Source organism: Dichotomopilus funicola (genome assembly GCF_033296635.1).
Source record: "Dichotomopilus funicola strain CBS 141.50 unplaced genomic scaffold C8A04scaffold_24, whole genome shotgun sequence".
In the NCBI taxonomy this organism is placed as follows: Eukaryota; Fungi; Ascomycota; class Sordariomycetes; order Sordariales; family Chaetomiaceae; genus Dichotomopilus; species Dichotomopilus funicola.
The window spans coordinates 262,377-284,419 of record NW_026944045.1 but is presented as its reverse complement, the minus strand read 5'-3'; the positions used below and the strand labels follow the sequence as shown (position 1 = coordinate 284,419).

The 22,043-nt window shown below is 54.1% G+C and overlaps 9 protein-coding genes across 9 annotated transcripts; 4 read left to right on the top strand and 5 right to left on the bottom strand.

The window, feature by feature from the left end:
• Positions 1-77: 77 nt before the first annotated feature.
• Positions 78-4,706, bottom strand: C8A04DRAFT_11560 (uncharacterized protein; the record flags this gene model as incomplete). Its single annotated transcript, XM_062777018.1, has 8 exons — positions 78-1,830; positions 1,929-2,688; positions 2,793-2,848; positions 2,937-3,175; positions 3,308-3,557; positions 3,592-3,639; positions 3,866-4,181; positions 4,256-4,706. 8 exons carry the CDS (start codon positions 4,704-4,706, stop codon positions 78-80), a joined length of 3,873 nt encoding a protein of 1,290 aa, XP_062637806.1.
• A 594-nt stretch (positions 4,707-5,300) lies between these two features.
• On the top strand, positions 5,301-6,391 carry C8A04DRAFT_36678 (uncharacterized protein; the record flags this gene model as incomplete). The annotated part of the gene is made up of 4 exons (XM_062783608.1): positions 5,301-5,462; positions 5,528-5,570; positions 5,651-5,857; positions 5,928-6,391. 4 exons carry the CDS (start codon positions 5,301-5,303, stop codon positions 6,389-6,391), a joined length of 876 nt encoding a protein of 291 aa, XP_062637805.1.
• A 438-nt stretch (positions 6,392-6,829) lies between these two features.
• On the top strand, positions 6,830-8,716 carry C8A04DRAFT_11517 (fungal-specific transcription factor domain-containing protein; the record flags this gene model as incomplete). Its single annotated transcript, XM_062776999.1, has 1 exon — positions 6,830-8,716. One exon carries the CDS (start codon positions 6,830-6,832, stop codon positions 8,714-8,716), a length of 1,887 nt encoding a protein of 628 aa, XP_062637804.1.
• A 205-nt stretch (positions 8,717-8,921) lies between these two features.
• C8A04DRAFT_27889 (uncharacterized protein) lies at positions 8,922-10,682 on the bottom strand (the record flags this gene model as incomplete). The annotated part of the gene is made up of 5 exons (XM_062780445.1): positions 8,922-9,514; positions 9,569-10,196; positions 10,263-10,330; positions 10,428-10,466; positions 10,601-10,682. 5 exons carry the CDS (start codon positions 10,680-10,682, stop codon positions 8,922-8,924), a joined length of 1,410 nt encoding a protein of 469 aa, XP_062637803.1.
• A 1,018-nt stretch (positions 10,683-11,700) lies between these two features.
• On the bottom strand, positions 11,701-13,443 carry C8A04DRAFT_36675 (uncharacterized protein; the record flags this gene model as incomplete). Its single annotated transcript, XM_062783607.1, has 4 exons — positions 11,701-13,057; positions 13,125-13,204; positions 13,260-13,291; positions 13,362-13,443. The coding sequence occupies 4 exons, from the start codon at positions 13,441-13,443 to the stop codon at positions 11,701-11,703; spliced, it is 1,551 nt and encodes a 516-aa protein (XP_062637802.1).
• Positions 13,444-14,583: 1,140 nt separating this feature from the next.
• C8A04DRAFT_36674 (mitochondrial peptidyl-prolyl cis-trans isomerase) lies at positions 14,584-15,632 on the top strand (the record flags this gene model as incomplete). Its single annotated transcript, XM_062783606.1, has 5 exons — positions 14,584-14,753; positions 14,810-14,877; positions 15,030-15,199; positions 15,257-15,363; positions 15,431-15,632. The coding sequence occupies 5 exons, from the start codon at positions 14,584-14,586 to the stop codon at positions 15,630-15,632; spliced, it is 717 nt and encodes a 238-aa protein (XP_062637801.1).
• Positions 15,633-15,968: 336 nt separating this feature from the next.
• C8A04DRAFT_36673 (DNA-directed RNA polymerase) lies at positions 15,969-17,270 on the bottom strand (the record flags this gene model as incomplete). The annotated part of the gene is made up of 2 exons (XM_062783605.1): positions 15,969-16,962; positions 17,026-17,270. 2 exons carry the CDS (start codon positions 17,268-17,270, stop codon positions 15,969-15,971), a joined length of 1,239 nt encoding a protein of 412 aa, XP_062637800.1.
• Positions 17,271-17,779: 509 nt separating this feature from the next.
• Positions 17,780-19,430, bottom strand: C8A04DRAFT_27885 (protein HOL1; the record flags this gene model as incomplete). The annotated part of the gene is made up of 2 exons (XM_062780444.1): positions 17,780-17,970; positions 18,032-19,430. The coding sequence occupies 2 exons, from the start codon at positions 19,428-19,430 to the stop codon at positions 17,780-17,782; spliced, it is 1,590 nt and encodes a 529-aa protein (XP_062637799.1).
• Positions 19,431-21,164: 1,734 nt separating this feature from the next.
• Positions 21,165-21,886, top strand: C8A04DRAFT_27884 (Ser-Thr-rich glycosyl-phosphatidyl-inositol-anchored membrane family-domain-containing protein; the record flags this gene model as incomplete). Its single annotated transcript, XM_062780443.1, has 2 exons — positions 21,165-21,439; positions 21,526-21,886. 2 exons carry the CDS (start codon positions 21,165-21,167, stop codon positions 21,884-21,886), a joined length of 636 nt encoding a protein of 211 aa, XP_062637798.1.
• Between the last annotated feature and the right edge of the window lie 157 nt (positions 21,887-22,043).

The window sequence follows — 22,043 nt, the reverse complement described above, 5'->3', positions numbered from 1 at the left end:
TACTTATGTCGTCGTAATGACCACGTGAGACGGGCGATAGCGAGGTCGTCCGGGCCACGTATGCCGGTATGCCCTGCTCATGCAACACATACAGCACTGTCCCTATCGCCCTCGGTGATGGTGAGAATGCTCATCTCCGTCGTCAGAACAGAAGCCTCATCAGGATCCGCGCATACCATGAAATCCTTCGCCCCGTACCGGGCGAGGACATCCTCAATCGACTCCGTCCATTCGTCTCCGACTACGGACTCAACCCATACATTCCGTGTCCGCATAGAGACATATAATTCCCCGTTCACAATGTTGAGTGCACTCCGGCCCTTAACGACCTCAAACGCTTCCAGCAACGGCCCGCGATCAGGCGTACCAATCTCGCCATGCTCCCCGTCGCCCACCGCGTTCGGGTCAATCCCCGCCTCGAGGAGAATTTTGGTAGACCGGGCATCTCGTAGTGCCGCTGCGACTTGGAGTGCGCTGACAGCATACCCGGCCGGGGTGGCTTTGGCGCCGAGCTGAAGAAGCCGTTGGATCACCTTGCAACCCCAACATGGTGATGTTGGGCTGTCGCTGTTCGCACCCACGTGGTGGTGGTTGACGATGGCGAACACCAAGAGCACGGATGGGTCGAAATGGCCCGAGAAATAATCCAGTACATCCGACAGCGCCTGGCAGGGCTGTGCCCACGTGCCGGCAGGGAGCTGGGCAAAGAACTCCAGTACAGAACCACGGAACCGGACTGGTTGGACAAGGTGGGCGTCTACCCCCACCGGGCACAGTTCGCCCCGCCGGTGAAAGCACACGCCCGGCTGAAATTCGAGATCAATCTGGCAGGACAGGTCTGCACTGGTGCGGTCCAAGCTTTCTAAATATGCCCTTGCAAGACGGCCTCGAGGCTCGACTTGGAGCATGCGGGCGAGGGTTTCCAGTTCCGGTCTCGCAGCCGGTTCGAGGAGCGTGAGGCCGTTGGCGCGAATGAATGCGGTGATCGCTGGCGATATCGGATTTTCCAGCTTGAAGTGTGTCTGTGGCGGGTACCAGAAGAGGCTTCCCATCGTTGGCGCGCGAACCCTGACCAGCTCCACGGCCGGGGTGAGCCACGCCAACGTCCCCGACGACAGGAGCGTGTCCGTGTGCCAATGAAGCAGGACAACCGACGACTGGGCGCAGTAGCGGTCAAAGTCAGAATACATTTCAATGCCAGGCATCTCGGGAATTTCTTCGTCCCATCGCTCAACGCTGGCAACAGCCGTGTTAAGAAGAATGACTGCATGATCCGCCAGGGCCTGTTCCCTATGGAGGCTGAAGAACGCGGCAGGGCCAGATCGGATCCGGCGAGACTCCAGGAATTCAAGGACGGTGTAGTGGGCAAAAGCGACCGTCGGTATGTCGTCCACAACCCTGCCCCTGGGCCGTACTGTGTACGTGGTCGGCGTCACCAGACACCCGCAGTATTCTCGGAGCAGTTCCTCATCAAACATATACCCTTCAAACAACCCAGCGTTCGGGTCGTCCGACTCTTGCAGTCCGCGTTCCACGGCCGCGAACAGCACCTCGAACGGAATGTCCGCGCCTCGGGGCACGTTGATCTCGGAAATGTCCACCGTAGCAATGGGACTGACACCGGGGATCACTTGGTGAATCGCCCTGTGCGTACTCATCCACCATAGGACCTGTTGGACGAACAGCCGGGCATCTTCCGGGATACTCATAAAGACACGCTCATATGTCTCATCCAAGCTCTTGGGCAGGTTGGCCAAGGCCGTTTGGATAACTTTGGACTCCGGCTTGAGGCGTTGTAGGGAGTCGAGTTGACACACGACCCATCGAAACCTAGAAGTTTACAAAACACAAACACGGTCAGCATCTAGATCTGCGCCGAGCCACCGTTGCTTGCCACGAAACAACTCCAACCAAAGAGAGCGGCTTACATCCCGTTTGCTTTGGCGGACAACGCATTTGCAACCTCCCGTCGTAGGTCCGCCCGCCAACGCTTAAACCTTGGATGGGTGTCTAGTTTCGACTGGACATAGAGCCTGATGTCATCGTCCAAAAACGGGTTCTGCATCGATATAGGCACCGCAACCTCGGTCATGGCCTCCTCGATGTCGGCATATTCCCGACTCGTCGCAAGGAGCCGTAGGTTCTCGAACCGGCTATCGGACGCGAGCTCTCGTAGAACTCGAAGCAGCTTTTCCCTCTCTAGGCTCTCGTCCAATGCATCAATGACGACAAATACCTTTCCAAACGCTGGTAAGAAGTCGGCCAACGCAGCGAGGAGGTTTTTGGCCGTTGGGTTACTTCCCCGCCGATGCAATTCGTGCACGGCGAGGGGCACTCGGCCCAGCTGCCGGCACAGCTCGAAAATCACCCATCGCAGGAACGGCACCGTTTCATCCTGCGCGTGGCCAAAGTAGCAATAGTAGTACACATAGCCGGAGCTGAGGCCTTGCGGGCCACGATACCGGTGCGTGGCTTGGAAGAGGTGCGATGCGAATATCGTTTTCCCTGCGCCAGGGATCCCGTGGATCCAAAGGCAACGCGTTTTCTCTTCCGTAAATGCCTCCCACACCGGATCGCGGAAGAGCCAGTCCCCTGTGCCAGGCTCATAAGCCTCGCAGGATCGTTCGTGTATGTCCGATGGGTCAGTGGCGCACAGCCAATTGTAAATATTACGTTCTTGTTCGTCTGCTCTGTCAAATTAGGACAGTATTCAAAGAAAGTGAGGGGGGAATAAAACCGTAAGACAAAACAAGGAGACGTTTCACGCTTGTAGTGGTGGGTAAATGACATACCGGTAATGATTGCGTATATTTTCTCCGTGTTGGCCTTGGTTTCTTTAATATCAAGACTGTAATGCAGCAACAAAGAGCCAAACCAGGTCAGATCATTATTTATCTCAGATTCGCACGGTGTGTTGGTCTGGAGATGAAACTCACGAAGAATCGGTCGTTAGAGCTAACGCAATGATGCGCTTGTACTCCCGTAACTCATGCAATAAGCTTTTTGCTTTCGATTCCTTTAAGAACCAGGAAAGGGCGCTCTTGATCGCTGTCCGTTTTGAATCGGATCCAAATACAGCTTCATGGGGCAAAGCTTTCTCAAGTTCAAGAATGACTTTTTTGCATCCTTCAATCGGGCCGTGATCCCGTGACAGAGCTTCGAGTGTTGCTGGAACCTGATTACACGAGACGAGGAATTGAAGGTCATCCAGAATCGTTTTGAGCGTCGAAACCTCCACGAGAATCAGGCGCAAGTCGCTTGGGGCGTCCCGGACGGCTTCCAAGAATCGTTTGCACAAGGCGACCACTTTGACGGCCGTGTGAATGATGGATATGATGTTGGCTGCAGCGCTCAGGGGATCCATCTCCCCAGAGGGGCGATCACAACCGTCCACTTCTACTAGGTCTAATTGAAGGGACAATGTCTGGCCGTCTATGAGCGTCCAGCTAGACGGTCGGCGTTGTTCATGATCTTGGTCGTCTAATTGCGTTGATGCATCGTCTTGGGCTAGTGAGGCTGCTGAGGCTGCCTTTTCGCTTTTGAAGGGAACCAGGTCTCTGCGCATTGTGTGCGACGGCCAGCGCAAAACACCTGGCGGTTCCGTTGCCAATGAAATCGAAGATGAATTGGTCGGTCGCACTGCAGGATAGCCGAGTTGCAGGGTATGGCGGTTAAGGAAACAGGGGGACGGGGGCGTAATTCGCCCACGAGTAACATTGAGTGCAATGCTGCAGGAAAACACGGGGAATTTAAAGAATCGTGAATTACTACTCCAACTTCAACTGTTGATGTCATGGGATGATGGGTCGCGACGAGACCGCGGGGTTATCATGATCTGCCCTGCTGCGCATCTGTGGGCCCCAACGTGGTGTTTCTTGGTGGTCGCCGCATAATCACAGTGCGCTGAACTCCCTTAGGAACCGGTCCAGCCAAGTCCACCGCATTGTTCTCTCCCCAATAGCTCCCGTTTGTGTTGCTGGCGCCCCAGTTCTCCGTGACCTTCATGTCCAAAACAGCGACATCCTCGTAGCCAAACTTTTTGTACAGAGCATAAGCAGCCGGGGACGACTCGACGCGGCAAGGAAGCCCAAGGCTGTCAGCGAGGTTGACGCCCCACTGCATAAGGGCCGACCCGGCCCCGGAACGCTGCCGGGTTGGGTCACACGCAAGAAGGCTTAGATCTATGTTGGTTTTTTTGGGGTGTATCAGTAACATCGACCGTCAACAGCAGGGTCGGAAGAGGCGAGGACCTTACACAATGCTGCTTCGCCTTTAGCATGTTGTTGCTGGGCCCGATCCATTTCACCCATGAATGCGTTTACGACAGATACATCGCAAACGTCCCCCCATGTCTCCGTTGTCGCATGTAGCTCCTTCCCCTTCCATTCCTCCTCGGGTTGTTGTTCGCGTTGAAGTCGCCACTTGGCGTAGGCAATGATCTCGCCTGGTCGGTCTGAAGGTCCGCCCTGGGGGAGATATTCAACGACGCAGACAAACCCCTGTGTCCGGGGCGGAGTGGTTTCTTCAGCGGGGACAGCCGGCATCAGCTTTAACTCGAATTTTGTTTTGCAGTCCTCGGATACCCCGCGGGGGTACATCAATTGGTTCATAATGTTGTCGGCGAAGGCCGCAAAGTGTATATCTGCCATGGTCTTGATATCCCCCTGTGTGGCTGCGCGGACCCGCAAACGGGATTTCGTCGCCATAATTGCTGCTTCGTTGGTGATTTGGGCCTTTTTTTTATGTCTTGCACGAACTGTTTGTTGGGTCGCGTGGACCTTTTCAACATCCTGGTGGTGCAAGGCAGACGGCGACCTTTAAGAAATAACACCCCACTTGTAGCCCCCTCTCACCACCCCGCTGCGGGTGAGAGGTGGTGGGCACAGTTTGCATCGCGGCCAACCTATTTAGGAATGGAGTTCGGATTGGTGGACTCCTGCTGAGGTTGGGGAAGGCTTGGCCCTGTTATCTCATGACTAAAAGGTTTCGTGTGATTTGAACTAGTGTAGTTACATGGTACAAGGAAACCGTCCACTCCCCTTTCTCATCTCTGCAGCGGTCTTCTTGCGTCGTTAGAGTTGGGGAGGAGGGGAGTGACTATGCTCTCGAGCTCTGGTCTGGACATGTTGAATGTCGTGCTGTACTTGAATATGTGGGGTTCCCACAGGCATTATCCAATCATTTACGATCTTTTGTCAGCCCCACAGAAGGGAAGCTCACCCGTGAGCCGCACGTCGTGTTGCGCCTTCCGAACTGATTACGAATGATCGCGACATCGTCCCATCCAACATTCTACCATCATGGGCAGCTTTCGGACGAGATTGATACTCTCTTTACCGTTTGTGATCTTGAGCTTCTTACTCACCCGCGCACCGTTCACAATGACTTCAGTGGCCCCGTCTAAGCCCTGGGCGGATGGGCCCTTGACCCTGATCGCAACTCCTCAGTTCCAAACCAAAAAGGTAGCAACGGCGGGCTGGCAATGGCCCCCCCCAGTAGACTCTAGTACTGACTGTTGATCATACAGACCGATATCTTTACATCGGGAGCGACACACATGGCCCTACTACGTATGGTACCCATTAACCCATCTCCAGCCCGACTCTCGAGTCTCGAGATACGGTTCACATGTATTGATGTCGTGACTTAGACAACTCAATTTTTCGCGGTTACAACTCTATATACCGCCAAGCTCCCATCGTCGCCGATCGGGATAAGACTGACTTCTTGGGCTACTGCCTCACCTGGCTTAAATTCGTCAAATCGCACCACGAAGATGAGGAAGCCACTCTCTTCACGAAAGTTGAAGATCTTCTCAACGACAAATCGATTTTCGAGGAAACACAAAAAGAACACGGTTAGTCATCGTGGTCTCATTTGGTCTTCTCGTTCGGCCCCTGCAATAACTAACAACGCAATGCGTGTAGCGTCTTTCCTTGCTGGCCTTGCAGAATTCGAGCGATACTTGACCGGCTTGAAGACGCCCTCTGAACTGTCTGGGGAGGAACTCGTCCGCATTCTGGACTCTTTCCAGCAGCCATTTGAGCAACACTTCCACAACGAAATCACGACGATTTCCAAGTTTTCCGGCCATCCTAATGCGCCTAAGCAGGGGACACCCGAGAACGACGCCGCGTCAGCGACATTCAAGGCATGGGGCAAGAGCACTGTTACCAAAGCTGGAGTTGCGGATGTCGTCCCCTTTTTCTTGCTCAACCTTGACCGTACCTTTGAGGATGGCCTGTGGGCGAACTGGCCCCCAATGCCTGCTCCCATTCGATGGGGCCTGATTAACATCGCTGGGTCCTGGCACTCCGGTCGGTGGAGGTTTGCTTCCTGCGACGCTGCCGGGCAGCCAAAGGAACTCTGGGCACATGGAGCTACTGCTTAGGGAGGCTTGAAGGTTGTAAAGACGCGGCATTTTAGCGTGCAAGGGCGTGGTACACTAGGTGTTCATATCCCATATCGCCACTAATACTTAGGTGTATGAGGTCTTCGCTTTTGAAACCTGTCGCTTCACCTGTGTACTGGAGATGCTGTGTCCTTCTGGCACGAGGTGTAATCCCGTCACCAAGCCCCTTCAAGGACCCACTGTCCGGTCTAGGTGGTGGTTCTTCCCAAGATTAGGGTTAGGGTTTCCCTGCGGCGCTGACAAATTGCCGTTCATGGCCATATCCACACCCTTCGGTTAGCCGTCATGGCACCTTACCTTGAACTGAAACTCCCCAAGTCGAAGGTCAGAACAAAACAACCGTCGTCATACTACTGCAACTTTGCCTTTCCAATTCATCACCGTACAGGCCTGGCCTTTTTTTCCCTGGTTACTACGATGGCGGCGACTACCCGAAGTTCTGGAGGTTGCTGGACCTGCCGGCTTCGGCGCAAGAAGTGCGATGAAGAGCGGCCCCGCTGCAATGGTTGTCTTACACTCGAAATCGATTGCCATTATGGGAATGACAAGCCAGACTGGATGGATGGCGCCGAGAACCAAAGGAAGAAAGCCGAATGGCTGAAGAAGGAAGTTAAGCGAAAAGCGACACATCGACGGGAACGTCGACACCTCCAAGGCTTGGAAGTTAGACTAGAATCCCTCGATGCGTCGCTCACCGACGAAAGCGACAGCACGATGCCCAAAGACCTGATCAATGCCGTGCCTGTGCCACCTGATACCGAAATGGCATCTGCCCCGTCCTCAGCGTCTAAGGAATCCACACCGACGTCGAGATTCGACACCCCGCAGACCGAGTCTTCGGCGTCAGTCCCGACCCCTGATTCACAAAGCGATAGCCTTGTTTCAATTTGGGAGCAATCTCGAGTGAAGCTGTCGCAGGAATCCGAGTCGCACTTGACCATGACGTACTTGGATTATGTGTTTCCCTTTTTATTCCCATACTATCGACCATCGTTCGCAGATATCGGGCGCGGTTGGCTCTTGGTACTTCTTATGAAAAACAAAGCGCTCTTTCACTCTGCCCTCAGTTTAGCAGGGTATTTCCACGGAATTCTCTTGGGGCATATCCAGGATGGGATCTCCGATTGCCATGGGCACAGTCTGAAGGTGCTCCATGAGCAGCAAGGGTTAGCACTCCAATGGCTCCAGCGGGAGATGCAGGAGATCATAACCCGCGGTGTCAAGGGCAACCTCGCCGAGGCGAACCATCTTATGGCCGGCATCATCCAGCTCCTGACATGCGATCTCGCTATTACGAAGCCCGGAAACTGGGTGATGCATCTAGAAGCCGCATCGGAGCTCTTTGATGAAATCATGATCCAGAACGCAATGACGGACAATAACCGGACCTGTTTTCTGTTGGTCCTGCTGCAACTAGGTTCCACCCCTTTTACCTGGACCCCGAAGAATCATCCATGGGGCTCCGACCAAGCTATACTGCGTTTCTTTACCGCCCAATTACTTTTCCTCGATACCGTCTCCAGCACCACCCTCCAACAGCCTCCCCGACTACGACGCTGGCACCGGGATCTTTTGCTTGAGCCTGACGAGCAGGCTATGAAGGACATCCCCATCACTGATAAAGAACATGATTTCCCCCACATCAAACTTCATGAGTTTACCGGGGTACACAACTGGGCCATCATGTCGATTGCGGATATAGCCGCGCTGGACACATGGAAAAAGGACATGAGACGAGCCGGAAGCCTGTCTGTCACGGAGCTCGTAACCCGAGCATCGACAATTGAACAGCATCTCCGGAAATGTCTTGACGAAAATGAAGCTAACAGCAATCGAGAAGACTCGAACACTGGGGATGCTGATTCAGCGCTGTTTCGGTATTTCGCTTCTGGTTTATCCAGTTCGAAGATTCATGATGTTTCCCTAAACTCTCAGATTTGGGGTCAAGCGGCTCTAACATACCTGGCCGTTGTTCTCTCTGGGTGGCAGCCTTCCGCCGCTGAAATTAGGGACTCTGTCGCGCGGACGATCGAATTGCTACTTCGGCTTCCGAACCCTGACTGCCTTCGCACCGCCGTCTGGCCGTTTACAATCACCGGCTGCCTAGCTGCTCCGTCACAGGAACAAATATTCAGGGATTTAGTAGCCGGGATGGGGCCACTGAAGGTGTTCAGCACAGTCCGCGAGGGCCTTCTTATCATGGAAAAGATATGGAAGAATCGTGCGGTAATTGACGCCAACCCAGAACAGTGGGATCTGGGTACTTGTTTGAACCTGTTGTGTCAGCCAGTTTTGTTGATATGAGCATGGAGCAGGAGACGATGGGTTGGACGAGGCGTTTCAGACAGGTCTTGACGAGAATACACATGGCGCAAGCATGGCGGAAAGGACGTCACAGCCCGGAGGATGACGAAGGCTACCTTGGATATCTAAGGAAAGCAAAAAGGTTTAGGTCGTGGTACAAGATGCTACAAAATAAATTGACTGCACGGCATTATTCTCGTGCCGGCTACAAGACATTAGAAGGGTCGTATTCCGCCTGCGGCTTGTATATCACACTGTCCAACGCCGCCCACCACCCACTGGCCGCCGAGTCACTGTCCCCTTTTCTCGCAGATCTTCCCCGCTTCCCAAGATCCAATGGCTTGGGGACCAGTGAGCCATGCGGGTCTAGAGGGGTCCCTGAGGTGTGTTTTTGTGGTGCACCCGAATCGCCTAGATTCTCATCTCCCGGCGCATCTTCATCGACCCCGTTGTGGCCTCGTCTGATGCCGGTCTCCACCCCTCGGTGTGGCTTGTTCGTCTCCATTTCGCTTGTCTTGGGTGTCGAGCCGTTCTCGGCTACCGTTTCTTTAGCTTCGGGCACCTTCCCGAAGGATGCCGACCTGGGGATAGGATCCTTTCTCCCCGCTGCGACACTGCCCGGGCCGTTGTTGCTACGTGGCTGACCACGCGATGAGGACATCGTCACATTCCCCAACCCGACTAGCTGTCTTCCAGCAGGGCGTTGGCGAATTTCATCGCGACCGATAGGCGAGACCTTCTGCCGGTCGCGTGCCGTGTCCGTATCTGACGGATTCATGGGCTGGGTTTCCAATGCGCCTAGAGGGCCATATGCATCTCTTCGGACGGGCGCCCCGCCCCCCTAAAACTGACCACCGCCGTATCCGTATGCTTCATCTGGGTGCATCCTCGGTACCCTAGCCGCCGGTGGTTGACCCAGCGACTCCTCATAGATGTAGTTCCCGGCCCCCGCCCTCGATCCAGATCGAACTGGCGGTACGGGAACCGCCCTGTTGAGATTGAGACGGTCATCAGCGTATCCGCCATATCCTGTCTGTGCCGGTGGAGTGGGCGTGAAACCTCGAGTGTTTACGCCCTCCTGGCTATACGCCATGGGGTCGTTCTTGCCGGCAAGGATTGCCCTTTGGAGCTGTTTCTGTCCAAGCTGAAGGAACACAATAGATAATGCGCTGAGCGTAAACAGGACGCACACAACGATCAGTAGCGTCCAGACGGCAAATAACCTGGAACAGGCAGAGCGGCCGTCGGTTGCAAAGGCCATCCTCCCCGAGGCAAGACTAGGTGGCGCGCTGATTTCGAATTTCCCATTCTCCCGAACAGCCGAGCAGCTGAAGTCAGCCATAGGCAGGCCAAGGACCACAGTGAGGGCGACGAAAGGGATGAGGAGCACGAAATCTATGGACCAGGTCACATCATACATGAAGTACCGTCGACTATAACCTGTCCAGGAGAGGAGTGCCCAAGCCAAGGCGAGTCCGGGCTGTGTCACAGGTTAGTACTCCCTGGAGTCGGTTAAGACAGAGATATAAAGAGTCGTTCCACTTACATAAACGGTGAGGATAATTATCATGGGCTGAGCGGGCTGTCGACCGCGCGTGGTCGCCGATAGGAGTGCTTGAAGAAGTCATGTCGTCAGCTGCAAACACTCTTGATGCGAACGTGCTAGCACCTGGCCATCCAATCTGCCCAAAACTTAGACGCTTGAACTTACTTCCCATCAACCCCGTAATAATAGCCAAGCAAACGACCTCTGTAAAATAACCGTTAGCCCAGCTGCGCTATCGCGATTTGCCCTTGGAAGCTAACTGAAGGAGAGGCGAAGCCTAAGGCGCGGCTGCGACACCCAACACAGCTCCAACTGCGCCAAGGAACAGATCTACTTACCAGCCGCGCGAAGCGCAAGAAATGCATACGAGTAGAACCCTTCTGGGCGAAGAGAGAGGGGGTTCTTCGCGACCGTTCTCATAACGAGCGTAGTATTTGTTAGGGTGACAACTCGATGTGGAACAAGAAACAAACACCCGATTTTGGTTTCGGTGTTTCGGTATGGATGTTTTGACTAGGCGCAAACAAAAACGGTGTGGTAAGAATGTGTTTTGGTTATGAAGGAGAAGGAAGAGATCAAGCTCCAATTCGAAGGGGGGCAGGGGAAGAAGAAAAGGCCAAAAGGTGGCGACGGTTTGGCGAGTCAAACTTGAAAAGCGAGGATCATACATGATGCACGAGTGCGAATTTTCCCCGATACCTCAATGATCATGAGACATAGTGTCCTCCAGAGCCAGGCCAGTGACCACGGTGATCAGACGTTGCGCGAGATGGGTGGTACAAAGGATAGCTCTGACATGAGACGAGATTGCGCCAGGTACTGCACATGTATTGCATTTGCGTGTAGATGAGAAAGTCTCCCTGTCTCCGATGAATTTGAGTCGTTTCTAAGGTGTCTCGGGCGCCGGGCCCGACCCCGGTGGTGTTGGTCGAGGCCCGGGTGGGGCCGGAAATCCGGCCGGGAAAGTGGGGCATGCGAGACGCGGGGAAACCCAGACAGGCCCACGGCCGCGGCCCGGGAGAGGCAAAATGCCCGGGTTGCTGTCGTCACGATTTACCGATCGAATGAAAAAGACAATATCCAGGATGGTAATCGATTTGAGTCGATGAACCCCATCGCTTTGCAAGAACAGTCAGGCTTCGGCCCCAAAAAGCAAACGAGTAATTAAAGTGCTGGAAGAAACAAGACCTCAACGTCTTTTGCACCGTTTATTGCACAATTTTTTGCCGCTCATACTCCAATCCGCCTGCCTAAATCTCATGTGAACATTTCGGCATGATTCAGTAACAAAGGAGAAATAAAACCACCCCCGCGCCCGCTGTTACGACCGCATCATCACAAGCCCCAGTCCAAGTCGGCCTGTTTAGATAACTATCTCTCTAGGCAGGATTCTAGCGTCGAAACTCCGGCATGCGTCGCTGGATCGCGAGATATAATATTAACCGAGCAGGTCATCCAGCCCATTCCCAAGGGGCTTAGCACCACTTCCAGCAGTGTTGCTCGGGGTCGACGAAGTAACGGAAGCCCCCCAAATACCAGCGCTGCTCTTTTCCTTGGCTAATTGACCCATAGCGGGGCCAGGGCCAGCTTGGGTGTTCTTTTTAATGCCGACGCTCGCCTGAGACCAAAGGGAGCCAAACGCGTCACCACCGCTCGCTGGCTTTCCGGATGCAGCTGCTCCAGCCGGTTTAGTTCCACTCAACAAGGGTTGGGGGGCAGGCTGCTGAGTGGGCGCGATTTGGACCGAGGAAAAATAGTTCGGGGTCGAAGCCTGGTATCCCGTTGGCTTGGGTGCTTGCGACGCGGGCGAGAGGGTGTTCGCGTTAAGTGGAGCAGCGAACGCCGAGAGATTAGCAGCGGGGCTGGCAGTCGAGCTGGGAGGCGGCGAGATAGATGACATGGCAACCATCCCGCTCAGGTTCGCCTGCTGCGGTGCGGACACTGGCTGGGGGGCAGCAATGGGAGTGTTTGAGGCAGCTGCCGTGATGGGTGGTGAGAGAGCCGCATGCTGTGGGGCCGTCTGAGTCGCCGGGGTCGCCGACTGGAAGTCATCAAACTCGTCTTCATCAGCGGCGCCGCTGTCGAGAGCCGCCAGACCAGAGGAGCCGGCCGGGGCAGTGGCGGGTGCCGCGGGCTCATCGAAGGAAAAGAGGTCGACTTCGGGCTCCTTCTTCTTCGGTTGGTCCGTAGTCCGTTTCACTCCTACTCTCTCAGTCGTCGCGCGTGGCGGCCGGGAGGTGTTTGCTGACGCAGTCGGGCGCTCCCCTTCGTTAAATTCGTCATATTCCTCGAACTTCTCCGCCCGGGACTGGGTAGAGCGGTAGTCGTCGGACTGACCGCCAAATCCTCCTCCGTCACCGTAAACTCCGCCTGAGTAACCGCCGAATGTCGAGCTGCCGCCGCCCCCATGGGCGGAATCGCTTCCAAACCCGCCATAGCGGCTAGAGCTGCCAAAGCCGCCGCTGCTCTGCATACTGGTGAACTTCCCTTTATTTGTCCGTGCTTTCTTCCGTTCCGCTCGGATGCGCTCAACATCGCCAAGCAGGTCGGCTAGTTCCTTCGCCCGGTGTCTAACATTCACTCCTTGGTCCTTTCCGTTTTGATCGATGAAGTGGAATTGGCGGAGCATCTTGAGCAGTGTGATATGGGATCGGGCGTCGTCAATAACGCGCTCGGAACCGTGCTTGATCAAAAATTCAAGCAATTGGAGCGCCTTATAGATTTGCCGCCATTCTTCGGCAGCTTTCTCCGTGAAACGCCGGTAGATCATAGGCATGATCTCGTTCAAGGTTTGGCTGCGATTGGTGTTGTGTCAGATGATTCGCGGCAATCCCGAATCACAGCCGGGCATGTAGCACGTACTAGTTGAAGGTGCCATCGGCAATCTCCTGCATCTGTGTCGAGGACGCGCCCCATGGCTCATTGTTTGTCGCTTCGCGGACCTAGGACGTGTTGTGTTGAGCTAAGGTCACCTGGCGCGTTGTCTAAACAGCTTACCTTCGCCTCCATCTCTGTGTAGTTCATGACAGCTGCGGCGACGGTTAGATTGACGGTCCGATACTTGGCGCGCAAACGTGAGGGGAAAAAGAATGTACAAACCATTTTGCATTTTGCGCACCCCGGCCTTGATGTCGTACAGGGTCAGATTTGACACCTGTTTCTTGATGTTGTTCAAATCCATGGTTTTCGAGCGTGGGGGCGAAGCCTTCGCGGAAAGAATAGCACAATGGGAATATGATCGGCTATCAAGCCAATATTGTTCAAACTCAAAGACGGTTGACGACGTGCGGGGGGTTGGCACTTGGGGTGGTTCTAAAGTTTTGACAAACTTGCAAATGGAGGATGGGCATCAGCGCGCAAGACGCCCTGCGATTTCCCGGGCCGCCAAGACATCTTGGCCCCCTGAGTGGAACCCTTGGTGGTCTCCATTTTGGCCTGAATATTAGGGCAGAAGGATTGAGTGGGTCGTCATGGTAGCGTGAATGATTAATAGCACAAGCTAAACAAAATGTGACCATCGACCAATTTTTTTCCTCTCGTGTCTACAGTCAATTCATCTCTCTACCTTTCCTCTCGACTATTCTGGAATCAACAGGGACTGTCCTTTGAAATGTAAGTACTAACCGTCTTTCGTTACTCGACTACCCTGAGCCATTTCCGTTTACTCGACCCTCGACGAGTGTAACTTGCAGTTGGTGTTCATTCCTAGATAACATGAGCTCTATATACTATCCTCTCCTTGTGCTTGCCTTTTCCAGCCTGTTTCCCTTGCGTTTTGTCACATTCCTGCCGATATCCTCTTCAGTTGCCTGTCATGGGCGTCCTAGATTTTTCAACGCACAATAATACCATGTCATGCTTCTGCAAGGGCAGACCAAAGGGCATTGGAACCAATCGGTGTTGGATTTGGAAGTCCAAGATCACACCGAGTTTCCATAGCAATGGATCACAGTTGTATGGCGTCACACTGTCGAAAGCCATAAACAGCTTGTTTTACGCTGGGCCTCTAGTCTGCGGTGGCTCCCGCATACCCGGGCACGGCAACGCAACGGAGCTGCCTGAGCTTCCGGGCTCCAGCTCCGGAGCTCCTCAGCTCAGCTTCTCGGTTACCCGCGCCACCCCCCTCCAAACCGACCTACCTAAATTTGCTTACGTTCGTAGCAGCGATCACTTCGATCTTGGAAAGCAGCCCCTCCTTTTATCACGTGTACAAACAAATGTCCCTCATGAGCTTTCATCCGCTCCTTCCTCGTCCCACCCCACGACTCCCTGCGTTTGGTTGGCCGGATCTTACGCTAACCCACTCGCCTCCAGACGGAAAATGTTTCGACCCCTCCTACCCCGCCATTGCTCATCTTCCATTCGAACTTCTTCCCTCCGCCATCTTCCCCTGACCCAATTCCTTTCATCCAATTCGCAAAGTCTTCAATCTATCCCAAAAACATCCGCCAGAGCGTTCTCCGCCACATCCGCCAACATGGTCAAGAAGGTGTCAGTTAAGCTCTACCCACGTTGCGCCGCACAGTACAGTGCTCACCTTGCCATAGCTTTTTCGACATCGAGTGGGAGGGTCCGGTTCTCAACGACGAGTTGAAGCCGACCTCCACTGTGACGGGTACGCTGCTGAAGCATTTTGTCGCTGTCATTCAATTGCTCTTGCATTAGCTGTTACTATTACCTTTGCCCACTGCAAGGCGTCTTCGAGTTACCATCTCACTAGCAGTCTATCACACCACTCGCTTAACTTAACGCTAACATAGAAATCAGTCCAGAAAGGTCGCGTTAACTTCGACCTCTTCGACGACGTTGTCCCGAAGACTGTCGAGAACTTCCGCGCGCTTGTGACCGGCGAGAAGGGCTTCGGTTACAAGGGCTCGAGCTTCCACCGCATCATCCCCGAATTCATGCTTCAGGGAGGCGACTTCACCCGGGGCAACGTGAGCCTTTCAGACTCCTATGTCGGGACAATATAAAACCGCTAACCCTTAGTCTAGGGCACCGGTGGCAAGTCCATCTATGGCGAGAAATTTGCGGATGAGAACTTCAAGCTGAAGCACGATCGCCCCGGTCTGCTCTCTATGGCCAACGCGGGTCCCAACACGTAAGTTTATCCTCTCCCCCGAATAGACTACCCAACAGTGACACTAATCGTCATCTTTCTCCAATAGCAACGGATCGCAATTTTTCGTCACTACCGTTGTGACCTCTTGGCTCGATGGCAAGCATGTTGTATTTGGCGCGGTCGCTGATGCGGAGTCATTGAAGATTGTCAAGGCTCTTGAGGCCACCGGTAGTGCCAACGGTAGAATCAAGTATAACAAGGCAGCCACCATCGTGGACTCCGGTGAGCTTCCGGCGACTGAGCAGTAAGTACGTACCAGAGGGGCTCGAATCCTTACCGTATAACATAAATGGTTTGAAGTGTGGAAATTGTCGGCGAGTCTCGAAGGGTTCAAAAAGGCGGCTAGGCATCAATTGCTTCGCTATTGGTCTCAACAGCTGCTAGTCTTGACATGGAAAAGAATTGCCCTGCCTATCCACAATGGTTTCATGTTACACCCATCACTTCTAGTGTGATGACTGGTTCCCGGGATATAAGCTGTCAACTGGCCAGGGGCATACAATGCCAGCTAGGGTTCATTTAAACTACCCCTGCGACCAACAAACATCTGTTAAGCAACACATCCTAACACCACCCAACAACGGTCATGGGGGAAACCCCACATTGGGGGCCAATGCCTGAGGCACATCCTCCAGGTCCAACCACTGCAAAAAATACACGCAATTACTCGGACTCACCGGCCCTCCTTCTTCGCACAGCTCAAATACGGGACACCGCCCACAGGGTGCCTCGGTCAACCCGTTACTAAGGGGTTCGGCACCTGGTACGAGCGATAAATTGAGACCGACGCCGGCCTCGCGTTCCTTTTGTCGCTTGTGAAAGGGCACTGTGTCCTGTTTGGTGGCGCGCGCAACGCGGTAGCCACGGCGCCGACCGACCCGGACGGGCTCAATAAGTCCGTCGTAGGTCAACACGTCGACAAGCTGTTGGATGTCCGCTTCACCAAGAGTTGTGTTATTCGTGATGCCGGTTTCGTGGATGAATTTGGCCATCTCGGCTACCGTCGGATAATGTTTGTACCCGGCGGGCATGGGAAGAAAGATGGCGCGGGTTTTGGTGGATGTAGTGGTGGTGGTGCTTGGCGTGGTCCGTGTTGTGCCGACGGCCGGGGCGGCGTCGTCGTTGGACATTTCGGTGGCCGAGCGTTTGGTCCCGCGTGCCAACGTGGTGGTCTCACCGGCGGTTACCGCGCCACGTTTGGGGGTTTTAGTTGGGCCGGCCGTGCCGGTTGGCTGAGAGCCACGATAGGCGCTCTTGGTTTTGATGTACTCAAATACAATGCCTTCGAGCTCGGCGATAAAGGCTGTGTCAAGCTCCCCTTCGGTGAACCAAGGACCACCCGTCGCGCGGTCAGAGGGACGGAGAGTGGCCTTGATGTACATCTTCTTGTTCGGGTGCTCGACATTTTTCATGCTCGCGATGTATCCCTTGGCCTCGAGGAATTTTATGGTAGATTTTACGACCGCCTCGTGCATGTTCAGTCTGTTCTTGATCGTTCGGTTCCAAATGCCGTCGGCACCCGCCTCGTCGATGATCGCGTACACCATGACGGCGTCGTCATTCGGGAGCGAGGTGTACCTAGTCAAAAACTGTCAGCTTTAATTACCTTAACCGAGTGATACAACACATATGATTTCCTACTTCTTTGCTTCCTCTCTGCTCCTCCATCTCCACGATAACCCGGCATGATGATTTGTTGTACCGATTAAGAGCTTATCGTCAGTGAGGCCTTGAACGACGTTCATAAGAAGCTCCAAATCATTGTTCGGGATTATGTTGAGATCAAGAATGTCGCTCTGTGCAAAGAGCCGAGTCGCGGAGCCATGCTGCCGGATCTCCTCGTAGAGCGCATCTTTGAGAATCTGGAGCTTGGCGGGATTCGCCATGGGCAAAACGAAATGGTGCGCTTGCGCGCGCGTGCAATCTCGGATGTCGGTTCGGGGATGGAAAGCAGTAGTTGAGTTTAGTCGATCGGCAATTGACTTGTTTGGAGGGGTAGTCTTCCGAAAGGATAAGCTGCAAATGCGGTTCGCGTTGTGGAATGAGTGTTGGTGTTTCTGGAAATTTAAGTTTGTGAGAGAAAAGTTGCCCCGCTATCAGCAGTCACCTTTCAGCCATGCAAAGTCTGACCGGCATGATTGGCCGATGACCCCCCACTAACCTAACAAGGGTGGCCAGTCAGGCTGCTCGCATTTCCCCCAACTGGTAATCTCCAAAACACCAAGAAGCGCGTCTTCAATGACACTTAAAGAAAATGCTTCTTATAAAAATGTTACACCAAGGCGCTTCAATTACCCATAGACGTATAACTTTGTCCGGCATATTGTACATCCCACGCTTTTACATCCTGACGGCTATCTCCATCCCACTTATTGCATTCCGTTCAACCCATCCTTCACAGAATAATACGCCAGCCCGCCTGGGCGTGTCTGATCTTCTCACCTAACGGAATTAGCACTACCATTCCCAAGCCAATAACCGCCACAAATATCCCGGCTTGGGTCCCGAAGCAATTGACATAGCCGACCTCCTCAACCCATGGAACAATGCCGTAAAGAAAGGCGAACGCGGCGATGTTTTTGTACCCTAGAAGAGTGGTTAGGTTGGGCATGTAACGTATTGGCCTTCACGGGTGGAAACTACTCACCATTAACGAGCATTAGCGCGTCCGAGTTGACGGGTAGTACGCAGTCAGATACATACGCCATCGTGATCGTGGGTATTGCCGTGAGCGCAACCGAGATCATGCCATACCCAAAAAAGAGACTGGTCCAGTGAAGCGCCTTCTCTACACCATAACCGAAGGTGACACACCCCGCCGCGGTGATCAGCAGTGGTACGATGCAGAGGTGTAAACGATTCTCCGGCTCAAAGACTCCGTTGTTGCGTCTTGCCCTCCAGTCGCAAAACACGTCTACCAGCCACCCCCCGGCATAACCACCCACCACGTTGCCGAGAAACCCCGCAATGTTGATGAGGCCGTTAATCATGGGCGACCAGTTGTATGGCGGGGCCTGGAGCACGAAGCTATTCAGGATGTTGACCGCTACCGTCAGGACGAGCGAAACCGCATACCCCAGGAATGCGTAGATGACGCATGGGTATACAAACATGGGGAGTGGCCGTACGAACATCTTGACCAAGTTCGTATCTGGTGCAACTCCAGACCAGAGGCTCAGCTCCTGGGCCCACGACTTCTTGGGCACTGCCGTTTGCGCGTTGAGGAGTTCGCCATCTGTGTCGCCGCCCGTCCCCGGGTTGCCCTCCGTTGCGTTCCCGTCCGTATTTTCGCTCGACGAGACCCAGTTTGCGTCCTTGCGTTTCTGCGCGCCCATTCCGCCCAGTTCATCCCGGTAATACCTCGTCTCCGGCACGAACAACAACACGGTAATGAAATTGACCGCGGTCAGCATCACGGCAATCCACTTGTGCCACCGCCAACTCAACCCGGTGATGACAAACCCACACACCAACGGTCCCAGGGTATTCCCGCCGGTAATCGAGTTCATGTACACCCCCATCTTGGCTCCCCTCTCGTGCAGAAAGTATAGGTCATTCACCATGCTAGCCCCCAGCGCCTCAGTCGACGAGGCCGCGAAGCCACCCACGATATTCGACCACAACAGCGATTCAAACGACGTCGCCGCCGCGCCCCAGACCATACACCCGCACAGCAGGCCGCTGCATAACACAAACACGGGCCGCTTGCCAAAGTAATTCGCCAGCGGCACCCACAGGAAGTTGAACACGCCCATGACTAGGATCGGCCAGAGCAGCAGCGCGCTGGTCTCGGTGGCGGTTTTGTCGAATTCCTGCGAGAGCAGGTAGAAGGCTGGCGCCAGGCCGCCGATGCCATAGTTGGCCAGGAAGGTGAAGGCGCAGACGGATAGAAAGGCTGTGTGTTTCTTCCAGCGGGGCCAGCGGAGGGGGTCGTTGGGGTCGTTGGGAGAAGGCCGGGGGTGGAGGAGGAGGGCCGGGTCGGTGCCATGGTGGAGGCGGACGGTGCCTTCTGTGTTGTCGAGGTCGTGGAGGGTGTGGAGGCCCATTGTTTCTCTCGCGGCGATGGTGTTAGGTTTGAGTGTTCAATGCGGTGCTAATTTGTTGGAAGCTGAAGATTGCGGGAGCAGGCCGGCCTGGTGATGGTGTTGCTGGGAGTAGTCGGGGCATGGTGGGGGACTGAGGTTATGCGGACGGGCTCGGGGCCATTTTGAGACATTGTGTGCGATGTGAGATGCTTGAGATCAACATTCCGTCAGGAGTGGCTGCTCTGTGCATGGCCAGCGTCGGACGTCCGTGACCGGTGGCTTCCGGCGGTTGAGCACGGTTGGCTGTGTCGATTTTACAGTGTGCTCATTTGATGAGGGTTCCCGTTACGAATAATCCTGGCCCGATGAGACCGGATGAGTACTTAACAATGTTTGAACGTTTCTTACCGGTCAATGGTAGGACATTGAGGACTTTTCGCGGTGCTCTGCGTCGACATAGATCCCGGCCCTGGCTATCCCGAGAAACTTACATGTATGTATGTACATACATCCACAACCAAAGGCCGTGTCGAGCGGCTAGTCATCAGATGACGTCTGTGCTATGCGACTCCCAACCGAGCTCAAGGGGACTCCAACCCCGGTCAAACTACGAAGTATTTCAAGGGAATTAGATATGGCCGAAAGACTTAACTAGTAACTACATACTGTGTCGCTAGGGGCTTCAGGTTGGTTTAAATCACATCGACACTGATGGCTCGCAATTTGAGGAGGCGTGCAAGTCTACAAAAGGGAGGCAGCGATCATTGATCGACGATTTAAGCTTTTCGGGAACCCCAGTTTTTGATGGCCGATCTGCAACGAAGGTGACGGCATCCCATCTTGTTGATCTTCATCCACTCCCTCGCACACGTCGTACCTGGCTTCGTCTCAATACCTTCTATTGGGTGGGAATAATACAATGTACGAATACTCCAAGCGGATTTGGGAAGTGTTTCCGATCGGAAAATATTGCTGGGCTTGTTATTTTACATCCCAATGCACCTGCGTTCACCGGCCAATCGATCCTCGCGAAAACGCCGAGGTCGTGTTCTTCATTTCATTTCCCACTTCTGGTCCAGGCTCGACGAATGTGGTTCTTATCGTGAGTCTTGGCGGAAATGGCTATTTTAGGACAGCCAACCAAGCATTGTTGGTTTATTTCGCTGCCCGATTTGGGACGTTGTGGCGGAAAATAAAATAAAAAACACGATCTCTTATCTTTCCGCCCTAGCCGTTCCGAGATCCACACTTCTGCTGGAGGACGCAGGGCACCCACGAGGCCCGAGGGTGCTTTTCCAAGACAATCACTTTGGTCTCTGGCCTGTGAGTAAGGACGGGATACGCAGATTTCCAGAATCGGAAAGAAAATTCCGAATCCAAGAAAATCTTCCTGGGTGGTGGGCGTGCACGCCATGGGACGCATTCCGTGATGATTCAGGGGTAATATTACATATTGGACGCGAACAAGCATGTTCCCAACGATAAGGTGGAGTTCGTCCCTGGGGTCTCGACCGCTGTGGGGGACGGGTCCGGGGCGCCCTTCGTATTGAAATCCGAACTTACAAAAACGGCTTTGGGTCTCTCATCGATGGCTTGAGTGGTTTCTTTTCCCCTTCTGTGACTTGTCAACTCTCGAGTTCACGCCTGTCGTTCGTTCGTTTCAAGCCAACTTCTACGGTCTTTACTTACCAGCACCGATTTCCGGTAGCAGCCATTCTTTTATTCTTCCGCCGTCACCGTTTACTCCTTTCCAACATGCGCTTTTTGTCTCTCCTCGCCCTTGGCGCGCCGCTCGTCTCGGCCATTCAGTTCTTCGAGCCGATCGCGAACGCCACTCTCCACAAGGGCAGCACATACCCGGTGAAGTGGCACAGCGTTGACACGGATCCGTCCACGTTCAGCATCTACCTGGTCAACTTTGTCGACTGGCCCCCCTTTTACACCCAGGTGGCCTCGGGCGTGAAGACCGTCGATGGCGAGTACGAGGTGACCGTTCCCTGCGACGTCGACTCTTCGTGGGGCTTCCAATTGTAAGTCATGATGTACCTCGGCATATAAGTGAATAGTGGCTGGCGATATAAAGGTGTGGACTCCTATGGCTAACAACTACGACTAGCAACGCTATCAACGGCACCAACGTCTACATCATCCACGCGCAGACCTCCAAGTTCTCCATCCGCGACGGTGACTGCTCCGGCAGCGGGCCTACCACGCTCCCCGCGCCCCCTACCTGTGAGGCCACCACGGTGACCAAGACGGTGACCGTCACGGCTAGCGCGTCGCAGAGCAGCGAGACCGAGAGTACGATCGCCACCACCATCACCACTTCTGCCACCACTCCTACCACTGTTGAGCCGCCCCAGCTGACCACGACCAGCCCGCCTGTGACGAACAGCGGCGCGGGGAAGCCCGTCCTTGTCACTAGCACGATTACGTCGACGGTGTATGCGCCCTGCGGCGATGTTTGTGCCGTGTAAGAGCGGGGTTGATGAGAGGATTTCTTGAAGGAAACGAGAGAGACGGAAAGGAGTTGGGTTTTGGGACAGCAGCATTCTTGATTAATTAGTTAAATAATTACCGCAATGTCCTGGATTCAGCATAATTACTTCCTTCCGCCAACATCAAATAACACAT